The sequence below is a fragment of the Stylophora pistillata genome, chromosome 5 (genome assembly GCF_964205215.1).
Source record: "Stylophora pistillata chromosome 5, jaStyPist1.2, whole genome shotgun sequence".
NCBI lineage: Eukaryota > Metazoa > Cnidaria > Anthozoa > Scleractinia > Pocilloporidae > Stylophora > Stylophora pistillata.
The window spans coordinates 22,684,887-22,710,635 of NC_142523.1; the positions used below are offsets into that span (position 1 = coordinate 22,684,887).

Here is a 25,749-nt window from a genome sequence, read left to right on the forward strand (position 1 = left end):
GGGCTGTGGGGGTGGGCTTCCACAGCCTATCGAAGTGCTTCCCACGGCGTGCGTCTCAAATAGCCTCTGACAGTCATAGTCCAACTCCTGGCCTCCACGCGGCGAAACTGGCACTAATGACAGGAGAAGGGGAGAAGGCGAGTCCCTGGCGCCTCATAACCAGTTGCCCAGGGTAGATGAGGCTCTTTAGCCGCGGTAAGGGCAACCCATCTAGGGGAGGGAAAACCCTGATTTCAAACCTCCGCTGCATTGAGGCTATACCTGATCGTAGGAAAGGCTTCAGGAGTAAACCTCGAGGTTAAATCCGGAGTGGAGCCCCTAAGGCGAAAGGCAGATGCACAGCACTACCTTCCGGCAGCTCCTGCGGTGAAACTGGCCCCAAATTGTAAAGGTTCATCCTTTCCCTTGGACTCAGCCAGCGGAACCGAGAGGGGGACACTGAAGTGTGGGCAACCCAGCGTCTCCATATTAACCTGCCCAGGCCTTCAGTGCAGACTAGAGAGGTCACTCCAGCGGTTTTGGAAGATTCCGGCACAACACGGGATGAGGCAGTTCACCGGTTCTAAGCTTCTGACCGATTGGCGTAGGTTGAAGCGCCAGGGACCTCATCCGACGGTGGGAGAAGACCTCGTAGCTTCATCGGGTAACTACCGCCTGGATCAAGCTGGGCAGCCCCCAGCCAGTAAGGTGCTGCCCCGCCATGGCTCGCCTGCTCTACTGGGTGTGTAGGGCTTAGGGGACCTCCCCGACAAGCGAGTCACAACTTTGCACCAGGCAGTCACAAAAAGAAAACATTAACGAAGACTTCAGCTCTTCGTATCGGAAGCTGGAACGCTCGCACTATGTGCCCTGGTCTCTCTGCTGATCTTTAACAGATAGACGACTCCCGCAAGACCGCCATCATCAATAAGGAACTGACACGGCTTAACATCGACGTTGCCTGTCTCCAGGAGACTCGGCTGGCCACCAGCGGCTCTCTTAGAGAATTAGACTACACCTTCTTTTGGCAAGGCTTGTCCCAGGACGAGCCAAGGCAGCATAGAGTAGGTTTTACTGTGAGGAACTCGCTGCTCGCCACCACAGAAACGCCGACTTGAGGCAGCGAAAGAATCCTAGTCCTCCGCATGAAGACATCTACAGGGTTTGTCAACTTCCTGTCTGTTTACGCCCCGACCCTCAAATCCAGCACAGAGGCCAAAGATCAGTTTTACGAAGCCATGGAGGAAACAGTGTCCCAAATACCCCGCTCCGAAAGCGTATACCTGCTAGGTGACTTCAACACACGCGTTGGATCCGACTGGCAAGCATAGCCTGCCTGTCTCAGCCATTTCGGTGTTGGCAAGTTAAACGAGAATGGGCAGAGACTGTTGGAACTCTGCTGCCACCATGGCCTCTGCATCACCAACAGCTACTTCAAGTACAACGAGCTGCACAAAGTGTCTTGGAGACATCCCCGGTCCCGCACTGGCACCAGCTTGACCTTGTCATTACCAGGAGAGCAGACCTCAACAGCGTCCTCCACATGCGAAGCTACCACAGCACAGACTGTGACACAGATCACTTCCTTGTTGGCAGCAAGATCAGGCTGAAGCCCTGTAAGATCCATCACGCCAAGACAGAGGGTCGCCCCCGCATCAACAACTGCGCTACTGCCGACCCAGCTAAGGCTCAGAGCTTCGTCGAGACCCTTCAGAAAAAGCTTGCTAACCAGCATACAACCGATGACACGGACGCCGAATGGTGTCACCTCCGGGATGCTATCTACGACTCGGCCATGTCTGCGTTCGGAAGAAAAGCACACAAGAATGCTGACTGGTTCGAGGCGCACTGGAAAGAAATGCAGCCAGTCACGGAAGCCAAAAGGATAGCCCTTCTGGCTTACAAGCAGAACCCTTGCCACAGCACACGCGACGCTCTTAGAACAGCTAATAGCAAGGCCCAGCAGACCGCCCGGCACTGTGCTAACAAGTACTGGCAGAGCCTGTGCGCCAAGATCCACACACCTGCCGACTGTGGTTATACTAGAGGGATGTATGATGGGATCAAGACAGCCACTGGCCCCACGAGCATCAAGACAGCACCGCTCAAAGCGAAGTCTGGCGATGTCATCACCGATGAGAGCAAGCAGCTGCAGCGTTGGGTCGAGCGCTATCTCGAACTCTACTCGACCCAGAACATCGTGACTGACGCTGCCCTTGATGCCTTGCCCAGACTACCAGTCATGGAGGAGCTTGACGAGATGCCCACACTGTAGGAGCTCAGCAAAGCCATCGACAACCTTGCCTGTGGCAAGGCGCCAGGGAAGGACAGCATACCATCAGAAGTGCTAAGGCACGGCAAGCCTTCCATCCTCCAGCCGCCTCACGAGCTCCTCCGCCAATGCTGGGTGAAAGGGCACATCCCACAAGAATGAGAGATGCAAGTATAGTCACCCTCTACAAAAACAAGGGTGACCGAAGCGATCGTAACAACTATCGCGGCATCTAACTCCTCAGCATTGTAGGCAAAGTTTTTGCGCGTGTCACTCTAAGTCGCCTACAGAGTCTCGTTTTACAAGTTTACCCAGAATCCCAATGTGGGTTCAGAGCCGCCAGGTCCACAGTGGACATGATCTTCTCCCTCCGTCAGCTGCAGGAGAGGTGTCGTGAGCAGCAGCAACCATTGTTCCTCGCTCTCGTGGACCTGACAAAAGCCTTTGACCTGGTCAGTCGAAGTGGGCTCTTCCAGATCCTTCAGAAGATCGGCTGCCCACCAAAACTCCTTGCCATCTTCGCCGCCTTCCATGAGGACATGCAGAGCACCGTCTGCTTTGATGGAGCCACCTCGGATGCCTTCCCAGTCAGAAGTGGAGTAAAACAGGGCTGCGTTCTGGCACCAACTCTGTTCGGGATTTTCTTCTCGATGCTACTCCAGTATGCCTTTGGCGACTGCTCGGATGTTGTATACATTCGGACAAGGGCAGACGGCAATCTCTTTCACATTGTCAGGCTCAGCGCCAAAACGAAGACCCTTGAGGTGCTCATCCGCGAGCTGCTGTTCGCAGATGATGCTGCCCTGGCGTCTCACAGCAAGGCAGGCCTCCAACGCTTGGTTGATAAGCTGTCTCACGCCTGCAAAGAGCTCGGCCTTACCATCAGCCTAAAGAGGACCAACATCTTTGCCCAAGATGCCCTGACACCTCCCGTCATTACAATCGACAGTACTGAACTGGAGGTGGTGGCCTCTTTTACTTACCTGGGGTCCACAGTGTCAAACTAGACATCGCTAGACGTCGAGATGAGTTCAAGGACTGCCAAGGCAGCGGGAGTCATGGCCAAACTCAGCAAAAGAGTGTGGAACAACGAACTGCTGAGCGAGAGGACCAAGCTGCAAGTCTACCAATCTTGTCTCCTTTCCACACTCCTCTATGGTAGCGAGTCATGGCCCACATACACCAGACAAGAGAAGCGGCTCTACGGGTTCCACCTCCGCTGCCTTCGGTGTCTCCTCCAGATCAAATGGCAGGACAGAGTCCCCGACACCGAGGTCCTTGGGCGAGCCGACATGCCTAGCATCGCTACACTACTCATCCAAAGACGCCTACGGTGGCTAGGCCATGTACACCATATGGACTCCCGGTCGCTTGCCAAGACAAGTCCTCTATGGGGAACTGCAGGAGGGCGTCCGACGCACGGGCCGACCACTCCTTCGCTTCAAGGATGTTTGCAAGCGCGACCTGCAACTCACTGAAAATAACCCCAACACCTGGGAGATCCTTGCGCCAGACCGGAACGTCTGGCGTCGCGGTGTGAAGGACGGAGCTCACAGGGCTGAGATGAAGGCGAGGGCCGAGGCGACTATCAAGAGGGGGACGAGAAAGAAACGTCAAGGATCAGTTCAAGAGGCCACCAACTACATCTGCACGAGCTGCAACAAAGATTGCCACTCAAGAATCGGGCTTTTGAGCCACTGAAGAGCACGCCAACACTTATGCGCTGACCATCGCCTCTCCGAGACGAGGATGCCATACAGAAGGTCTATGAAAATTTCCATGCAAAAGTGGGAATCGATTGTAACTGAACATCTAAGATACGTCATTTTATCATACAGAAGATCTATGGAAATTCCCATGCACAATTGTCTGGATCGATCATAACTGAAAAATTATTTCATTTGTGACATGTTGCTGGAATATCCATGGAGATTTCCATGCACATTATGTGGATCGATTATAGCTGAACATCTTAAATTTTACCATGTTGATGGAAGATGTATGGAAATTTCCATGCAAATGGTTGTGTGGATTAAAGCTATATTGAAGATCTTATATATTACCAAGGCAATGAAAGATATAAATTTGCGAGCACAGGTGTAGATAAATTTTAACTAAACAATTTTTAAATTTTCCATGTTACTGGAAGATTTATGGAAATTTCCATGCAAAAGAGGGAATCGATTCAGTAGATCTATGGAAATTTCAGTTGGCCAGATCAAGGGAGGTTTGTAGTTTCCGTCAAGATTAACTTAAACAATCTATGCTACCTCAGGCACAACTCCTTCAAAGTTATCTACCTCAGTGACCACAGCCGTCTACCTCCTATAAGCTCCACTGTGCACCTGCAATTGTAAACAAATTATAAATTGAGGCAAGTTATCTACACAACTTAATTAAATTCAAAGGACAATTATGTGAAAGCCTTTTGATAGGCAAGTGTGTGTGTGGTCACAAGTAAAGGAAAATTCAGCTGTGGCTGACACTATTTGAATAAAACACATGATGGAAAGGTTTGGTGGGCACGTACACTTTAGCCAAAATAGTTAAGTTTGCATGAGTAGGAGGCTTGAGTTGAGCATACATTGTATGTCTTAATTTTGAGCCTAAATCACCTCTCGCACAGGAGCAGCTTGAGTTCTGACCATATCATGCATGCATCCACATCCTCAGGGACACCTTCAGGTTTTTTCCCCAGAAAACCCACACTATTCCCAGCAGCCTCGAATTGTTTTTGTCTTTCTTTAACTCTTTCCTTGTTTGTAATGATTTATTTCAATGGCCAAGTAACTGTCCCGTTTCTGGCGGATGCCATCTGGTATCTTCGGGGTCCGCAAGTAGTGATGCCCAATCTTCTTTATGTCGTTCCAAAAACAATCCATCCTCGGAGACCTAGGGGCTGCGAGTCGATTTCAAGTTGGAGCAGAAGAGCCCCTGGGGACATTGCCTTACAAGACTAGTTCCAAACGGTCGCAGTCGTTCTGGCATCTGATTGGTGCCAGAAAATCCTTGTGCTATTTTGCCCAATCAGAGTGAAGTGTGCCTTAGAGTCCTTTCGTGTGTTTTAACACGGACATATACGAGACGTTTAGTTGCTCGCCATGATTGTTTGGGCCGTGCGACGAAGGTTTGCTCGAGGTGAAAAGTCTCAGTCTCAGCATACAATGTAAGAGATATCGATCAGATTGTCAACGAAAATCTTACCGGAAATTATACTGAATACTCTCGCAGGTATCATAAGAGACGTGTTTAAGAGTTTGCCAGGTTTGTACAAAACATAATGGTTGCAAGCGTTAATATGTCGCTTTAAACTTTAGAAAAGATTTAAGCTTAAATCTTTCTAGATTATTTGTATAATTTGGTGTAACTGAAACTTTGCCTGAATTCTGTGAAGTTATTCGTCGCACGGGCCACGCAGGTATGTCGAGCGCGTAACTGGCGCTTACGCAGCTTTCTGTGCGTGCCAAAATCTAATCTAATCTTTGCTTGAAAAAAAGAGAAAAGCTAAGTGTGGAAACTTTTGTTTATTGGATGTGGGTAGATGACCCTGTACTAAGCTGACATTTACAATAGAGCAAACCCACCCTTTCCATCCAATATTTCTTGGTCTTTGGTTTTGTTTTCCCGAATGAAAGCAGCATCGATTCCCAGTAATCAAAGGTATTTAACTTGGTCTTCAACAATCGACAAAAGAGGTGAAATGACAATGACCAAGGGACTACAAGAGAATCCGTGGCCTTTCGAGCTCAAGAATTTGAACACTCTTGGTAGCAGTTGAAAGATTAAGTTCTTTCCAAACCCCTTCGGTACCTATTCAAAAACATCTCCTTCCCACGATGTTCTCGATAATAAGTTTTTGTTCAGATTTTAATTAGCTAACCGGAAACACAGCTAAGCTTTCTCCAAGCGCTTGCTGGCGGTCTTCCACGAACTTATCGTTCTCTGCAACCTTGGCCATATTATGAAAGACTTTACAACAAAACGAAGATCAGATTTTGGCGAGCACAGAAAGCTACGTAAGCGAAAGCGCCAGTTGCTCGACATACCTGCGTGGCCCGTGCGGCGAAATAACTTCACGGGGATTGGCAAAGTTTCAGTCAAAGCAAATTATACAAAAAATCTAAAAAGATTTAAGCTTAAATCTCTTTTAACGTTTAAAGCGACATATCAATCCCTGCAACCATCGTGTTTTATACGAACCTCGCAAAATTTTAAACACGTTCTCTTGTGATACCTGCGAAAGTATTCAGTATCATTTCCGGTGGGATTTTCGTGGACAATCTGATCGATTTCTCTTACTTTGTGTGCTGAGACTGAACTTTTCACCTCGAGCAAACCTTCGTCGTACGGCCCAAACAATCATGGCGAGCAACTGAACGTCTTGTATATGTCCGTGTTAAAACACACGAAAGGACTCTAGGGCACACTTCACTCTGATTGGGCAGAAAAACACAAAGATTTTCTGGCACCAATCAGATGCCAGAACGACTGCGACTGTTTGGAACTAGTCTTGTAAGAAAATGTCCCCAGGGGCTCTTCTGCCCCAACTTGAAATCTACTCGCAGCCCCTGGGTCTTCGAGGATGGAAACAATCTTGATCTGAAATACTTTTCAATTTCTGATCTGAGCCACTGAAGCTCAAGCTTCTCTGTATCTAGTGACTTACAGTAATACCATCAAGCTGTAACAGATATCAATTTGCGATTTTTCAAATAGTACTTGTCATTGTTACTATTTTTATTATTATTATTATTATTATTATTATTGGTCTTGCTAAGAATTAAAATGTAAGATCATCACACTCCAGCTGAGCAAAACAGGTAATATCTTCAATGTATGAACAGAGTATAATTATTAATGGAAAGTATTGAAATACATATATATGAACTGCGGTTATGAAACGTATATGTGCACGATCCTTTGCAGTAAAGCACTATTTAAGCAATAGTGAAAATCAGAGCTGAAAAAAATTCAGGCCTGTACGGGATTCGAACCACTGACCTCTGCGATACTAGTGCAGCGCTCTACCAATTGAGCTAACAAGCCAACTGGGAGCAGGCCATCAAATTAATACGTTTCATAACCGCGGTTCATATATATGTATTTCATATGTTTGTTGTTTGATTTATCATCTTACGGGTTTATGTCGAATTAATTTGATGGCCTGCTCCCAGTTGGCTTGTTAGCTCAACTGGTAGAGCGCTGCACTAGTATCGCAGAGGTCAGTGGTTCGAATCCCGTACAGGCCTGAATTTTTTTCAGGTCTGATTTTCACTATTGCTTAAATAGTGCTTTACTGCGAAGGATCGTGCACATATACGCAAATGGAAAGTATTGTTGAGATTTTTTGTTTAAATTCTTCATTCTCCATTGTACAGCAGATATTTCCACTTATTTTCACTACAGTTAACCACTGTTCTGGAACAGGGTTTACTGGTTTCCAGTTTTCCTTTTTGTCGCTCCCCCAGTTCTTGAACTGCGCATAACGACTTTTCCTGAAGGAGCTTTTGTAAATTTAAAAGCATGAGGATTTGAGATGTCGTGGAGCACAGTTGAAAAGGGCGACATCCACTCCTTCACAACAAAAACATGCTCAACCTCTACAGCCCTTGGAGTTGGGGTGTAACGACTCCCAAAGGAGGTCACAAGTTCTACCAATTAACAAGAGAAAACATTTTAAGATATTGTATCCATCCATATTGTCAGGAGAGGACATCAATCGATTGAAGGCTTAAAATATAGCTACATGACCATCTCAATAGTTATACAAATCTACTCTTCTGCAGATATTTTCTTTTCATTTTGTTTGTTAATGGGATTACACCAGCTTACATATATATGGTGTCAATGTCAAATGGCAGGTGGTCAAATTTTAAAAGATAATTTCAGAACAGTCATTTTCCAAGCTAGAAGTTCACTGATTGCATTCCTCCTAACAGTACCTTTAAAGGTTCTTGTGTCCTTCTTTACCAGAATTAATCAGTATTAAGCTAAATTCTCTTTCAGAGCTTTCAGATCTGAAATCAAATTTCACACTTACCCTGGGTTATCTTAACACAGCTTTGAACAACCCGGCCCTGGTCAACAGCTTCATGAGTGTGTCCAACCATTAAGAAATTTTGTTTTACCTGTAAAGACAAAAATTGGATTTGAAGGAAATTTTTTTGATGATCACTGTAATCCCCACCCCATACTGCCAGTAGATTGTCGCAAATCATTAGTTATAAATTATTAAGATAGACTATTCACTGAAATTTATCACTTTTCAAACTTCATTTCCTTATGAGCATTACAACGTACATACCTTAAACTCGATCGAGGCTTCCCTTTGCAGACCTCTCAAGTCTCACGATTTTGTCGTGAGACTCACGATTTTCAGTTCAATCTCACGGTCTCACAACGAGACAGACAAATCTCACGATAAATGTAGGCGCAAACTAAAAGGATAAATTTTTGTATAATTTCATTTATGGCTTGCTAGAGGTGATTTTTTTGTGCCAATTCTGTGCAAATCCGTCACAAATCAAGCTGTTACGTTCTTCGTCCGTCTGTTCGCTGGAAACACCGTGAGTTGTCCAGGACCATATACAGAACACCTGTTCCAAACTAGGTGATCATAACCAGTCTCTCGCATTTTGACACTACACGTTTTCAAAATGACGGCAATTGATGAACCCGATGAATATTTAAAGATTTTTTCTATGTTGTTCAGATCCACATATGTTTTAAGTAAACTATGAGCAGGAAAAAAAAACTTTCTCTTAATTTAAGAACCTGCGTTTACTTGGTTTTGTCTGCCAGTCGACAAATCTCCAGATTTTTTTACATCAGTCTCCATATTTTTGGTGTTTTGAGGTTGAGAGGTCTGCCTTTGTCCACTAAGACATTAAGGGATGCTTTGAAGGTCACTAGGAAACAAACATGAGGAATTGCGTTATAAAGGGATGGTTACAAATGCGTTTTATTTAATTTAGTCTGATATATGATTTAGATAATCTACGAGAAGAAACTTGTTGGTACAACTAAAGGACAACATAAGGTGTACTGTACCTTTCAATTGGTTTGGCATGCATCCATAGCCAATTAAGTGCGATTTGCCTTTTTTGCAGCGAGTTATAGCCCTGAAGATTCGTATGTATCATGCACATCTCTGCAAGATCCATGGCTTCTAAGCATTTCTCAGCACAACATTCAGATTTTGTTGCCATAAATATAAAGAATCCCACAGAATTGACGAATATCTCGTAAATTATGAGTCGATATTAGCCTAAACCTCGGACGGTCTGAATCTACTTGCTCAAATATCCGTGAAAATTCCGAGAGAGCGCTTTTGGATCGTCTGAGAAGCAGGCTAAATAATCGCCTTCGTACCTTAATTTTGCAGTAAATGACTGTCGTATGTCGATCGTAAACAACAAAACAGCGAAAACAAATCACCCAAGCAGCCTCTTTTCCTCTCTCTACCAAAAACGACCCAAACGTTTACTCTTCCCCACTTCTTCTTCTGTATATGGCATAGCCAGCAACGAAATAGTATTGGCTGATTGTTTTTTTTGTTTTTGTTTGTTTGTTTGTTTTTTTTAAGTTGACTGTTTTGGTGTTTACGTCCACTCTGTAATGGTTATTTCGAACCCTGTCTCTCTAATAAACGACACCAAGGAATGCGTGACGATATGTCATTGCGGGAGTTCGTGATACATCCTTATCTAATTACCACAATTATCGCTTTGGTTAGAGCCTCACCTTCTTTCAAAGAAGCAGCATCACACTTCTTGCGATCGCAACCTCCAGGTTTCTTTCACTTTGCGAACTTTTCCTTCTGTAGAAACGTGTCTCTTTGTTCATTAAGCTAGAAATGCATAATTTGGTTAAGATGACAACAGTACTAAGAAGGTATGATGTGTCTTTGTCAGATATTTTAAAATCAGAACTTGAAATATCTTGTATTATCAGGTCAGGCGGCATTCATTCCACCTTCCCCGTACATAGCAGAGGCTTAAAGTAAGCAACTGAATAAGAAAAATTACGTAAACTCGGCTCTTCATGTTACAATTCTTGTTTACATCAACAAATTTATCAAAATGCATCGAGATGAAATTGCCTTTTTTGTTGATCCTCTAACTTCCCAACACACGGTAGTTTATAGATTAGGGCGTCAAGATTGTTCCAGTATCCTGGTTGCTGTATTATGGATTTAATTTATGACGCTCCCCTTTGCAAAGCAAATCCAGCTCACTATCTAATACGTCCTCTTCACAATGTTCAGTCTTCATACTTGCTTTGTGTTCGCCGCCCAAAGCCCAGTTGAATTCCCGGTCCTCCGCTACGTCTAAAGTCAGAAACTTGTCAAATTCTTTTAAAATGGGGCAAAACCTCTGATCTTCAACTGTGATAAAATGAGGTTTTAGTTCTCTAATTTTTTCACGTTTCCGGCGTTGGGTTTTTGAGGTCAGTTCGTTCCTATCTCGTTTTTCCCTTTGGATAAGTGGGAAAAATTCACTTTTGGAATACACTGATATATTGTATTCTCAGCGACGTCCACGATTTTAGCATCATGTGAAACACTGGAGGAAAAATACTTGAAGGAGCTCTTAATTGCTCTTTGGCTACGTGAATACGTATGGAATTGTACAGACGGTACAAGCTGGCAAGCAGTTTTCCGGCTATTCACTATTCACAACGAGATCTGTTACTTTGAGAACATCTAAGAATTCCTCTACTTTTCCGCCTAGATCAACTGCGGTGTTTCTGAATTGGAGAATTATTATCCTCAAACATAAAGAGAAACGTTCTGTTTTTGAAGTTAGGGAAGAGCTGATTAGAAATGTTGCCTTCAAAGTTGCCGCTTCGTGCCTTGCTACCGTTGAAGCTTGCATTTTCAGAAAGGACCACATTGTCATTGTCCTCACAACCTGCAGCGCTAGAAGATTCTACTTCTTGTTCTTTGGAAGCTCTATGCTCAGGCGAGAGTGGTGCAGTTTTTCAGCTCTTGAAGAGTCTAACGATTCGCACTCGATCTAGGCTTCCCTTTTCTGTTTAGCAGGCTTGCTTACTAAGAGAGGTTAAAATACCTCCACGGCTGATTCTTCTATTCTCGTAGCTCCGCTCTCAAAGATCTCTTCAGTAACTGATGTTTCTACCAAAGGCTCTTCGGCGAAACTTGAAAGAATCGAGTGACAGAGGCTCTTCTGCAACCGAACTGGAGTAATCCATGTCCATAGCCGTTCATGTATTCCTATTTCAGTTTAAAAAAACTAACGATTTCCTCGACAGTGTGGTGCGGCTGTCGGAAATTTCAAAACTCCTACGTCATCGGGCATACAAAAGAATTTCGTATGGGGTGTGCATATTAACCAATAAACAAACGATACGGGTTAAATTATCTCAGTTCAAAGTAGCCGTCGTACATTCTTCAGAGTTCATGCAGGTCAGCTATTTGACTAGTCGCCCTCGCAGCCGTTTTTAGTCTCGTCACGCAACGCTTCTCCCCACAAACGGCTGCTCACATTCGAACAACATTCCTTTCCGCTACTTCAACCAATCACTATTTGGGTTACATATGTTGAGAACTGTGCGCGCCAAAGTAGTCTAACCAATCATATTGTTTGTTTCATCTTCAAGTTCAAAGCTTTCAAAATGGTGTCCTTTGAAGAAGCGTTTGATGTTGTTAGTAATACATTTCGAATTCCTAGTTTAAATGCGCAGCAAAAAACTGTAATTAGGAAAATAGTTGAGGAAAGAAAGGATGTATCTGTCAATCTTCCTACTGGTTTTTGGAAATCTCTCCTGTATGAAGCACTACCACTCGTGTTTGATCTTACCTCACAAGGGCCTGGTCATATCATCGTCGTTGTCTCACCATTGGGAAAAGCCTTATGAACGACCAAGTGTCCCATTTGAGGGAACTAGGGCTAAAAGTAGGTAACATAAGCTCACTTGAGGATGGCAAACGCATTCGTGTTGAAAGCGGCGAATATTCCTTAGTTTACGGATCCCCTGAAGCGTGGTTAAAGAACGAACGCTGGAGATTTATGCTGACAAACTCTGTGTATTCCAAAAAACTCTGTGCCATTGCTGTCGATGAAGCGCATGTTGTAAGACAGTGGTAAGTGTTTAACTAAAAACGAGTCTGCAGCAAAATGTTATGTTACATGTATGTTTTAAATTCAGCAGTATAAAGGAAAGGACAATAAGAATGTAAATAATGTAAATAGAAAATGTAAATTGTTTAGTCAGTATTAGTATTACACTGTGGCCTTATTTTGGTTATCGTTATTTTATTCTGTCTGTGTTATATTACACATGATCACCTGTAAAAATATTGAGTCTAAATACAAGACATTATCATCGCAGTATACACTTCTGAATGCTTCAGATTACCGATAAAATTGATCAGATACGATGAATATATCAGGTTCATATATTTTGAACTGCGGTACTAGACACGTATGATGCACGATCCTCGCAGTAGAGAGCGCTATTTATGCAATAACGAAGTTCAAACCTGAAAAAAATCTGGCCCATACAGGCCTGATTTTTTTCAGGTCTAATTTTCGCTATTGCATAAATAGCGCTCTCTACTGCGAGGATCGTGCATCATACGTATCTACTACCGCAGTTCAAAATATATGAGCTTCATATATTCATTGTATCTGATTTATCATCACGGGCTTGTTACGAATCAACTTAACGGCCTGCTCCTTGTTGGCTTGTTAGCTCAATTGGTAGAGCGCTGCACTAGTATCGCAGGGGTCAGTGGTTCGAATCCCGTACAGGCCTGATTTTTTTTCAGGTCTGATCTTCACTATTGCATAAATAGCGCTCTATACTGCGAGGATCGTGCATCATGCGAATAAAATTGATGTTGGGTGCCATGGTGTAGCCAATTTGATTTTCACTACTACATAGATAAAAGCTAAACTTTTTAAAATTTTATACCCCTAGACCCTAAAAGTAAGTAAATTTCCCATCAACCTATTAAAACTATGCTTGAAAGTAACGTCGTTTAGGGAACTTAGTCTGACAGGATCTGTCCCGACACAAATAAAACCTAAAAGTTTTAAGAAGGCAGAACCCTAGACCCTAAAATGGAGATAAATGTCCCATCAACCTATTAAAAACCTATGCTTGAAGCTAACGTTGTTTGAAGAACTCAGTCCGATAGGACCTTGAAAGTCCTGGCAATGTTAAAGGAGCCAGAGACTACAGCTCTCTGCATGTTCCTTAGCACTGAATGACAGTATTATTGTTATTATTATTACATTATTAAAATTAATATTTTTTTCATTATTATATTATTATTATTATTAGAAATTTCATTATAGATTAATGCTGTCTTTTTTCCTTATGATGGGTGGGGGAACGTCACAAGATAATTAAATGGAAGCATTCTGTGAGTCTTCAACCTTCTGAACATCAAAAGTGCAGAAGAAATTAAGGAAAGTCAAAATAAATCAAATGTTGCTTATGTTGTGCAGTATATGGATAAGGACATGGAACTGGAATTCTACTTTGGCTGGCTTACTGATGAACCTAAACAGAGTCAGGAAAAAACAGAAAGAACTATTATTTATTGCCAGACTATAAGATAATGTGGTTTACTTTATGCTACCATTAATGTTTTACTTTAATGTTAATTGGAAATGATTCAAAACATGTGCTTGTTGAAATGTTGCATTCCTGCACTCCTGAAGCCAATAAGCATAACATTTGGGAGTCCTTTCAGTCTGACAATGGTACCATCTGGCTACTAATAGCAACAATAGCCTTTGGAATGGGCGTTGACTGCTGAAGTCTTCATAGAGTCATACATTTTGGACCCTCCAAGAATGTGAAGTCAGGTGTTCAGGAAACTAGTAAGGAAGAAAGGGATGGCCACTAAAGTGTTGCATATTTTTTTTTACCATGGAGTTATGTTAAACCATATTGATGCCCATATGAAGTTTTTCATTGTGGACAATATGTCATTGTCACACCTAGAAAGCTCAGTATTGGAAGAGGAAAATGCCAATGATTCATGCGATGATGATGTAATGCCACCAGTAGTATTGGCAACTGTTGAGAATATGGCATTGGATCACTGATTACTAATGAGTGACATTAACGTGTTTGATTTAACTGTATCATGTACTGGGCAGAGGCAGATTAAGGACTTAAAGAAAGAGGGCCAAAGGGCAGGGAAAAAAAGTTGGCAAAAACAGAACACAGAATGGTGGAAATCACTGCGGGGGAAGGGGGCTGGGGCGAACAGTACAGCTTCTTTGGCCCTCCTACTACATTGTGGTAAGAAAATGAGTGATCTCATAAATTCATCATATTTTTAAATCAGATTACTGGTCAATTTCATTGTCTGATTAGTGACTTAAAATTAATTGTGTGCTACTCATACTCTATCATAGCAATTGAAAGTTTTGTCATGTGAAGTCACAAAAGATGGAACATCTGTTTGAGATTAGTTACATTTCACTTGAGAAGAAATTACTGTATACATGTACATGTAATAGAGAAAAATAATTTATGATAATGGTCTGAGGTTTGATTAAGAATGCTATGAAAGATTCCATGGATTATATTGATCAATTGATTCTTTGAAAATTGAATCTCTTCATTGGTGCTGCTGGCAGTATCAAATTGTATTCTACTTGCATATTGAGCAAAAATTTTAGACTGCTATTAGTCACTATGCAGTGAGATTGCAAATCTTTCAGACTTTTGAATAGATCAGATTCGTATGGAGAAATTTATATCAACTTCATTTATATCAGTAGTTGCAGCACCTGGGTACTTCTTGGGTTAAAATCTGGGCTAACAGAATTTTTCAGGGTCCTGTTTTGACATATTTTGGCTGTAACAGTTTGTCATCATTGGCACATACTTGTCACTAGGCTCTCATATATTGTACATTTGTGTTGTTCCAGACTATTCATAGACTACTTAACACTGCAGTGGCATACTGAATAGACAGGGTGAATTCTCAAAAGCTATGGACTACAGAATTCAATTTCCCATGAGGCAACAAAAAAAAGTGTTTTGTTTACTCTGTTTATTTAGCCCTGATACCCCTAGCATGTTTTTCTTGTGTTTGTTTATCCATTGTTATAATTTTGAGGCATCTAAATCAATACACCAATAGAACCAATAGGAAATCTTTCCGGAGTATGACGTCTCTGTTGGCTGATCGTGGTAGAAATATTAGAATTGGTTGTAGCATTAGAGGTACAAGTCGTATTGATGAGATCGAATTGTAAACATTTCTAGGTTTTCCCACGGCACGAAACTTGGATTTCTCCATCGTCGCTCTCAACGCTCAATGAGCGCTCCTTTCTGGGAAGTTTTCGATCCTTGAAGATTCCCTTCAATTCATCTATGAGCTCCTCAAGATGATCAGAGGCCTTTTTGAACTTGATCAATCGTCGGTAGCAAGCTTTACAAACTGACAACTCGCTGGTCGCTGAATAGCAGCTCACATTCACATCCAGACAGGAACTAATATTCGCCGGAAAATCAAAAGAACTTCTTCCATAAACATAAATTGTTTCTTTTCTCTCAACTGAAGTGGAACAAATAAAACAACGATCACTTTGCAAAACCTTCTTCAGCGTTTCCTCCAGCAAGAAACTACGATGAAATGCAGAATTTGATAACGCGGGAATAACGATATTGATTACAATCTCTTGCGCTCTGATTGGTCACATAAGAAACAATGTCATTGATCTCATTGGTGCAAAGACAACAAAGGGAAAGGAATGTTGTTCGAATGTGAGCAGCCGTTTGTGGGGAGGAGCGTTGAAAAGATATGGCAACAACACGTGGTAGAGGGTCCTCACTACCTTACTCGAAAGAAGGAAAAAGGGAAAAGCGGCACCATTCCAGCAGAAAGTGGTACTTCGCGAAAGCAGAAAACGGAGAGGTACGCACGCTTTATCATCTCAATAAGTCACCCATTCTAGCGCAGGATGGCACTGATCCTGGGTCTGTTGTCCACATGAAGCCCGCGAGTGAAGATCTAAGGAAACTCAAGATACGTTTCGTTTCGAGAATTCTGACAATTTTAAGCTACAGCTAGAAGAAAAGAGAATTTGCTCTAAGAAAGATCATTTTGAGTTTGTACAAGATAAAAATCATTTTTTTATTGTGTAATAGGAAAGTAAGATTGAGGAAAAAATGTTCTCGTGTCTTAGATTAGCTGCATTTGATTTGGCTTCCAAAATGGTCCCCACTGAGTAAACTTGACTTGGCCTATCTATGGCAATGGATTTCCCACCTTTCGACGTTTAGCTTACTCTGACCATTGACTCTTATTTTTTTTACTACCTACCTACCAACCTCGTTCCCAGGGTCTCTCATCTTCCCGCCCTCTGGAGCGAGCGAGGAGAGACCCTGGTTTAGACTGGTCACGTGTTTAGAGAGCAAAAAAATTCCTTAGGGACGAGTCGTTTTTTTGATCGAGTTTTGCCTCGTATCCTTTGTCATCTTCAAATCGACGCTATCGTTGTTCAGGTCGCTACGCTTTATAGCAGCCTTCAAGTCGCTATATCTCGGAGTTGGTATTGTAACCTTAATTTAAAACCCAAACAAGTCCAGTGTTTAAAAGCGATGTATTCGAGCAGAGATGTTGTGGCCGTTTTACCGACGGGATACTGTAAATCTTTTATTTTTCATCTTCTTAATTCTTCACTCTTCTTCGAGGAGTTAAGCAGTCAACGACCTGTACCTCCCTTGTCATTTCATCCAGTTGTTTATGTTGTTTCGCCTTTGAATACCTATATTAAAGATCAAATAAGAACGAGCACCGGCAGCCGTAGGTTATTTTGTGACTAAATTGAACACTTGCACGTGAAATTATGTAAACAAAAAAAAGCGAACAGTTACGTGCAATCGCGTGTCCATATTTTTCCTCTTCTGAAGGAAATTGGTACTAGAAAAAGAGAGATCGGCTGGAGGAACACACACAAAACAAAAATCTGTACGAATTTTCCTGGTCATGGAAAACATCTTCGCAAAAATATCTGACAGCGGCTGAGTCAATCGAAGGTAGCTCATTCTGAAAGAAATTTGTCACATTTCGTAAAAATACTCGAAACTCAGAAGCGGCAAAGAAGTATCTGGGACCGTCGAGACGTAACAAAAAACAAATCTGGTAAAACACTATCGAAGATACAGTTATTGACCTCTTTTCCAGCCAAAGACTGAATTGGTGTTGGTGCTTTTACGAAACTAGACCGCGAAGGCTTCTCTCAGATTCCCTTGCATCATAGCCAGGGTGCATGACAGATTGTGATATTTCTGTACATCGCTTCACCGTTTCGGTAAAAATCTGACTTTCACTGATCACCGCTTTGAAAGAATTAAAAAATATTTCAAGCGTCTTTTCAACGCCTTCATAATAGATGTGGAAAAAATTTTTCTTGACTCAACGGCCGGCCATAAATGTCCTCGGCGGCGACGAGCGATACGCGATTTCCTTTCGCATAGATGTTCTTCGAGAAAGATAAGTCTCCAACTGATTTACAAAGCCTGCAACAATTAATATTTACCGTAGTGGAAGATTTACTGATCTTTTTGGGCGTCTGCTGAATATTCTCAGTTGACATTCGGTTCGAAGCGCTTCACGTGTAGTTTGTTTTTATTGCCAATAAGCAACGCTCGCTAGTGGACTAAGTGGAGAGAAAATCCCACTTATCTGCCCCTCCCTGAAACCACTAATTTGAAATCTCCTAAAATCTGAGAGACACGTGACCAGCCTAAACCAGGGTCTCTCCTCGCTCGCTCCAGGGGGCGGGAGGATGAGAGACCCTGGGAACGAGGTTGCTACGTACCGTAATCAAAGAAAATAATTTTAGTTTAGTTTTGGTAGCTTACATGAAATTTCCCACACAAATTCATAGCGTTTCGCAATGCGAGCACAATAGCAATCAATCTGCAACACTTTTCAAAAATAGCGCAAGAAAGTTCCGCCTCTGGTCTTCCTTTCCGCTAAACGTGTTAGGAAGAGCCGGCGATGCCGCATTTTCAATCGAATTTACTTTTCACACCAACGTATTTCCTAAAAGGTACGGTAAAATGGTTTTATGATATTTCACACGGCATTCATTGCTTCTTAGCTAAAATACAGCTCGCAAACGACCCGCAAATAGTTCCTCCGGACCAAAAATTTGTCATGTTTTTTAAGGTTAAACTGTGCCATTCAGGGACAGAGGACAACTGAATAGAGAAATTGCTACAGTTCGGTTATTAATTCAAAGGTAAACTAATAAACTCACATTGATAGGGAAGAAAGGAAAAAAAGCATTTAACACTACCCTCTTTTGTGGGAGTCTCTTGAATTCGTATACCTTCTTAGCGGATTCTCCGCCTTAGAAATAAAGGACCAGACGAGCAGTGGCTCTCAGGCCAAAAAGTTGCTTTCCGGAGCGGTGCAACGGTCCAACATAGTTGCCTCAAAGTTCAAGTGTTTGAGGGGACTGGACACTGAACAGCTAGCGGAGCTGTTAGGGAATTTGGCGGATGGCAAACTATCGTTTGCAGAATTAAAGGAAAAGGCAGTAGAGGTAAAAAACACAGCAGTTCTGAGGGCGGAATTCGTAAAGAAAGCTGGCTGTCGAGCATGGAAAGAGGCGGAAACTCAACTATTACCACTTTCGATTACACTTCCACCTCACCATAAAGTTGTGTTTATGTGTCCGTGTCCGTTGTGATAAAAAATTCTTACTTTGAAATGCATCTATCAATGTATGATCCATTTTCTGTACTGTGGCTTTGTTTTAGAATCATGAAATAGTCCAAAAACACTAAGCTCAAAGCCACAAGATAAATTGCCAAGAACAGTATTTTCATCATCATTTTTTTTCCTTTGCTTGACATTAAAGATTTCCCCATTTCACTGGACGCGATGTCCTTAAGCCGTATATCAGCTCCGTGTGAAAAAGGGGAAGGAAATTAAGCGCCGAATTCATAGCACTCGTCGAAAGAGCCCCTTAAGCTGAAGTGGCAGAAGAAGACAACGGTATAGTTCCTACAACTAAGAGAAGGCGATAAAAGGTGCAAATTGTTTTGGAAATTCTGTCACTTTTTGTTAAATACCTTACCAACAGCTTAGAAATGATACAAAAAAATGTTTCTGCGTGGAAAGCAATTGATGCTATCACTTTAAATAGTACTTATATGGCTTCTTTTCCTCTTTCTTTCAGATCACTCCATACTTTCGCGCATCAATGGGCAATGTTATTGCGCAATGTCTTCTGGTGTCTCTGCCGCATCACTGAAAGGAATCCCCTTTGGTGGTGCTGATGTAATCATTATACAGCAACAGAAAGTAAGCTCAGCGCTTGTTTTTTTTTTTTTTTTTCTTTTTTTCTTAAATTCTCTTAACAATATTCTTACATGCAAATGAGGCTATTGTTAACCGCTTTTTTCAAATTTGTCAACTTTTTAGAACTGGAGTGAGGAAAAATTAAATTCTACTTTAAGGCAGATATGTGGCCTGAACACAAGGCTAAATATGACTCAATACATCATTGTTGCAAGAGAAAGAGATGAATCCCTTACACAAACCGTGGAGGAATGTACCCCGGGAGGGAAGGCTTACACAATGTATGTGGCCTGGAGTAGGATGTCTGCCAAAGGTAACATTTTCTTTGAGTTAATTTGTTATTTAGTTGAGAAAATTTCCAATTTCCATTTAGTGTTAAGTCTTGATTTAGTGATAAATTAGTGGACTCAGTGTGGCATGACGCAGTCTCTGAATGATTAAATCTCTCGCAAACAGCTGGCCCTGGACTGACAGATGTCGTCAAAAAAAAAAAAAAATTGTGTCACTATTGTTGGCACACCATCAAAAAGTGCCACAAATTGGTCTGTGGCTGAGAATGAGGGGGACCTCATGCAGCACATTATAAAGCTTTTCGTGCCTCCAAGAGGGATTGTATTAGAGTTTGGAGACTTGTATACTCTTGGTAAGACACAATTATACAAATAAAATGTACTAAAGTTGCACATTTTACAGTCATTGAGGCCTTTATTTTCTGTGCCATAATACAGGTACTAAATTGCTAAAAGAAGTGAGACAAAATTGCTGACTTGCAGTAACCTGCAGTCAAAACATTTTTAAACAATGCCAATAGCTGCAAAAAGTAATAACTTGTTTATCCCTTGTTTTTATGTATTTCAGTGAGTTCTTGTCTGAAACCGTCGGTTCAAAGGAACGTGAACTTATTATCCGTATATAGTGACGAGAGGCCTGTTTCTGGTCTTAGGGAAGAAGCTGTCAGCCTAAGCCGTTCAGCATGCGCGGAATCAGGGTCCAAAGATAACGACGAATAGAGATTTTTTTTAGCAAGACAATTGTACTGAATGTAGATTTATTATCCCTTCGCCGGAAAAATTATTTGAGTGAAAGTTTGCAACAGATCAGTCAAGAGTCATTTCAATGAGGTTAACCGTTAGGCGTTAAAAAGCAAATAAATTTAGCCATTAGGCGAAAAGATTAAAAAAACTTTGACCATTTGTCTTACAAAAAGTTTAGCATGAGATTTTTTTCATTTGAACGCAGCGGAAAGAAATTTGCCGTTAGCCGTAAAAACCATTACCCTATTGAGACAGTTTTATCGAAGAATGTTTGATACTTACTTTGCACACATGAATAACAGTTGAGTATTGCTTAAATCAGATACTATTTTGAATATTTGAATGAGTATTACATGGAAATTTCTATAAACCCGTTTTGGAAAGGAATCTAAACTTTTAGCAAGTGAGTCAGTATCACTTACAGTGGAATCCCGATTTCTCGAACTTCCAAGGGAAACGCAAATTGGTTGGAGAAATCGGGAGTTCGAGAAATCGGGGGTGAGATTACAAGTGAAACAAATCCAAGGGAAACAAGGTTTGGTTCGAGATATCGGGAGGTTCGAGAAACCGAGGGTTCGAGAAATCGGGATTCCACTGTATAAAATTTCATGCACCCATTTTAGCCTAGAAAGTTTGAAATTATTAGTATTTTTCATGTGTGAAAGAGTGTTACATGGATATTTCCATCTACCCGCTTTGGTCAGGACTATTTGATACTGTTTGTATACGTGAATAAGTATTACATGAAAATTTCCATGGACCGTTTTGGTGAGGCACTATTCGGCACAATGAAATCGTAAAAGTATTACATGGAGATTTCCTTGTACCTGTTTAAATTGGTTCTGAATGATTGATACTGTTTGTATACGTGATTGAGTATTACATGGAAATTTCTATGTACCCGTTTTGGCCGAGAACGTTTGAAACTGTTTTGATTAAGAATGTTTGATACTGTTTTGTATACGTGAGTAAGTATTACATGTGCATGGAAAATTCCATGGACCCGTTTTGGCCACTGAAAAGTGTCTGAAATTATTTTTTTGGTAGGTATTAATTAATTAATAAATAGGCATTACATGGAAATTTCCATCTACCCGTTCAATTTTTTTTAACAGTGATTGATACTGTATGCGTGTATGCGTGAATGAGTATTACAGGGAAATTTCCATGGCCTTTTTGTGTGGCACAATTGTATTGAAATCATAAATACTGCTGACAGGTTTCTTCTCTGAAAAATAAATCGACTTTAAAATGGTTAAGTTAACCATTCGAGAGATATTTGTGCTGCTGTTTGGGCGAGTTATCACAATATTGGGGTACCGTTCACCACTGATAACTGGAAAAGTAGACGCTAACATGCTCATTTTTTTACTGTTTAGTAACAAGTGGAAAGAAACCGATAAAAGCGTTTTGAAATTAACTGAAAAAAATATAAATTGAGATGGCCAATTGAGTCACTGAAACTGTCGATTGAACCGTAAGTTTTAGTTCGTGGACAGCCGCTCGGTGACGTTGACGATTCTTTGCTTTAACCTTAGCAACTATACCATGGCAAAGTTTGATTTTTTTTCCAAATTCCTTACTTCAGAAAATCTTTACTTAAAAAAATTACGTGTTTGCCCTAAATATTGTCCTGCTAAAGAATCAAAACACATTTTATTCATCTGGATTAGGGGCTCCTATCTTTTATACGGGAGCTAATTATATGAACGAATTGTTTTGCGAGTCTTCGCAATATATCCTTATCTACGCCGAAGTTGCAGATCTTCGATCGAATTTCATCGCCAACTGTGTCTTCAACAACTGTCTAACTTACACCTCCATCATGTTGAATATTGTGGCAATCTTCGCCATACACAAAACTTCGAATTCGACGATTGCGAAAACTTTGAAAACTCTTGAGTCCTGCCTTATCCGATGTTGCGGTTGGTTTATTTAATCAACCATTATACACTTTCTTTCTGATCAAGCGGGTACAACTGGACAATCCTGGCTGCAACACTCAGAAAATGTGGATTATATCAAGTGCTTTATTTTCAGCTGCCTCGTTCCTTGGTGTTGTGGCTGTAAGTGTAGACAGGCTCTTTGCACTTCACGTGATCTTCATCTCAGATACCAAGAGCTTGTGACTCACAAGCGTGTTGTTATTGTGGTGATCGGCATGTGGGTGTATAGTGCATTTGTTTCTTCGATAACATTGTGGGGGTTAGTCAATACTCGAGATCTTATTATTTCAGTTTCTGCGTCTTTGAGTTTCAGTGTCACATTTGTGGTCTACATCAGGATATATTTAACTGTTCGATGACACAGGAATCTGATTTAGTCCATGCATTTTCGAGACGAAGCTCAGTCGGATAAAATGAAAAACTTTGCTGTTCTCATTAAATCAACAGTTGGAATATTCTACGTATATCTCCAGTTTTTAAGTTGTTATCTGCCTTTTTCCATTTGCATGGCTGCTATTCGAATCTATGGCTCGGATTCCGATTTAAAAAACCTCTTTCTTTTCTCTTTGACTCTCAAGTATCTAAATTCAACGCTGAACCCTGTCATTTACTGCTGGAAGATGAGACACATTCGACACGCTATCATGGACATACTGAGGAAGGTGTCTAGGACACGAAATCACCCATCTCGCGTAATTTACTATCGGCCATCGAGCGTTGTCCATGTTGATAACTGATCCACTCTGTGCGGCTTTCAAGGACTATGCGCAGTTTAAAAATTTACGACAAAGTAAATATGCACAAGGAATATTAAACATAAACTTACTGATATGACCCGTTAGCCAAATAATCTCTCGGCTTCAAATATAATTACACAATATATCAAATTGTCGCAGCTGGAGAGGAAAATGCTACTTTGAACAAGGAAGCTGGTTTTGTTATCGATGGACCGTGAGATTGTAATTACGGACGGCAATGAAGGAAGGATAGCAGACATGATATTACTCTCGTTAAGGGTTTCGTCGCTCTAAATTTCAACTTTTTTGCAGTGTATAATCTGTTTTCTAAAGCCATGGTTTATGATTGCTCGGTGAAAATGACAAAACATCAGTTAAAGGAGAAAACATAAAAAAACTCACGTTTGACTCTCCAAAGGAAGTGTTTTAGCAGACATTCCAGTGACCCCTAAATAGATGACACCATCACTACTATCAGAGCTCAAAGATGGAGGCAGGACAAAGGAAAGTTTAAGTGTTGAACGCGGGCTTGAACGTTACCCACTTGCAAACTCATGCCACCAGTACCTTCAGCCATTTTTTTTTTTGGCGGAGAACGTGGAAAGGTCCTCGCCTGCTCACGGCATTGACTTGAGTGTAAATACGATCTTTCCCGTTGTCTTGTTTATGAACGTACAATGCGGATTAGGCACAGACTAAACTGTAGGTAAATGTGAGTGTGCGTCACATGTTATGAAGTCTTCTTCATAAGTAGACCAGCTTGAATCTTTAATTTTGATATGCTTTCCCAAACCGCGCAAAAAAAGGAAAAAGGGCGGATGGGGTCGCAGGCAAGCTTTGAGAATAGAAACCGCCACGTTGTAATAATTTTTGGGGCGTTACCAGTTTCCCTCTTGATTGGGAAAATAATAGAAAAACACGCAAAATAGACGAGTTTAATCAACAACAACGTAGTATAATTGTAGGACTGAAGTGGCCAAGTGGCAGCTAGAGAAATTCTCCTTACCAAAAATGAATTTTACAATTCAGAAGTATTTTGAGTGAAATACTCCGTGTATAATTCGCATTCTGACTACATTTCTTCGAGATCGGCCGCCTTACCCCTTTTTCGTACGTTTTTCGATCCACTCTAAAAATGCACATACCTGACCTGCTCTAGTTCTGTGCCCGAAGATCCTGACCCTGACCCTGACCCTGACCCTGACCCTGAAACGAAGGAAACAGTTACTTGAAAGTAAGAAGTAAAAATATGCACAAGGAAGAAGTTAGGGCTTCAAGAACTCACCTCTTCCACAGACTAAACTGGTGTAGCCTCTACGTTCCATTCTACTCTCAGCTGTACTCTCAAGGAACTCGTACGTTTCGCAAAACTTCTCAATTACGTTAGAAGGAAACTCTGCACACGCTGGTTCTACAGACGACTTTTATCGGCAACGGATATGTAGACCCAGATACGTAAGTCCGGAGTAGTAAGATAATTTTAGCTAACTTGACAAAGTTCCAGTTTTGTTTTACACATTCTTCAATGATTCGTGGCCACTAAATTGGTGACATCGGTTTGTTTGACAATCATAGTGTTAATCTATGCATGCGGTTTTACCAGCGGCTTTACTAGCTTAAAAACTGATAAATTTGTCATTGCTTGTGAAAACTCGATGAAACAATTCCGGTTACCGTAAGTGCTCGAAGTGCTGGAAAAAAGATGAGTTTCGGTACTCGTTACTATATACGAGATGTATACGGTCTACACGGTTTTTTTTTTATAAATGGCAATGTCCTTTCAAAGTCGCACAGGTTTGCTTTTCATTTCCTTGCTAGAGATATCTATGTGAGCACTAGCTCGTTTCGATTTCGCAAAGAGTAGTTTTCTACAAGGTTTTGAATTGAAGGTTAAAACCGTGAGCCCCAAAAACACCTTCAAAAACCACTTTCTAGCCCAGAATTTTATCATATCCTGTGCGAAAATACTTGCGGGTGTTTTGTTGTTTTCACCCAAACTTATTTTGTTGTTTATCCTGATGAAGTCTCACGAAACCGGTCGATTAATTGACTCAATTAATCGCATAGTGATGCGCATAGTTGTTCGTAATTTTGTCGATACTGATCACAGTAAAAGTAAAATTAGAGTAAAATTAAAGTAAAATTAGAGTCCACAGTCCAGAGTCCTGAGTCCAGAGTCCAGAGTCCAGAGTCCAGAGTCCAGAGTCCAGGGTCCAGGGTCCAGAATCCAGTCCAGTCCAGTCCAGAGTCCAGTCCAGATTTTAGCCTATGCTGTAATGTATGCTTTATATAATAATATCCTAACAAACGTGGCTTGGTGTCCCCCTTAATTAAAAGATAAAATGAGTGTAATATATTTTTATTACTCATTGAGTCGACAGTTTCTTAATTTGTCTTTGAAACCTGCCATTTACTACTGAAAGATGAGACACATTCGACAAGCTATCAAGGACATATACTAAAGAACGTG

General features: G+C 41.5%; 1 protein-coding gene and 2 pseudogenes across 1 annotated transcript; all 3 read left to right on the forward strand.

Moving 5' to 3' along the window:
* The first annotated feature begins 3,276 nt into the window (after positions 1-3,276).
* Positions 3,277-3,729, forward strand: LOC148730837 (uncharacterized). The gene has a single exon (XM_088761862.1). It carries the CDS (start codon positions 3,277-3,279, stop codon positions 3,727-3,729), a length of 453 nt encoding a protein of 150 aa, XP_088617988.1.
* A 9,507-nt stretch (positions 3,730-13,236) lies between these two features.
* On the forward strand, positions 13,237-14,434 carry LOC148730838 (ATP-dependent helicase wrn-1-like; annotated as a pseudogene).
* A 4,738-nt stretch (positions 14,435-19,172) lies between these two features.
* On the forward strand, positions 19,173-20,572 carry LOC148730839 (uncharacterized; annotated as a pseudogene).
* Positions 20,573-25,749: the final 5,177 nt, after the last annotated feature.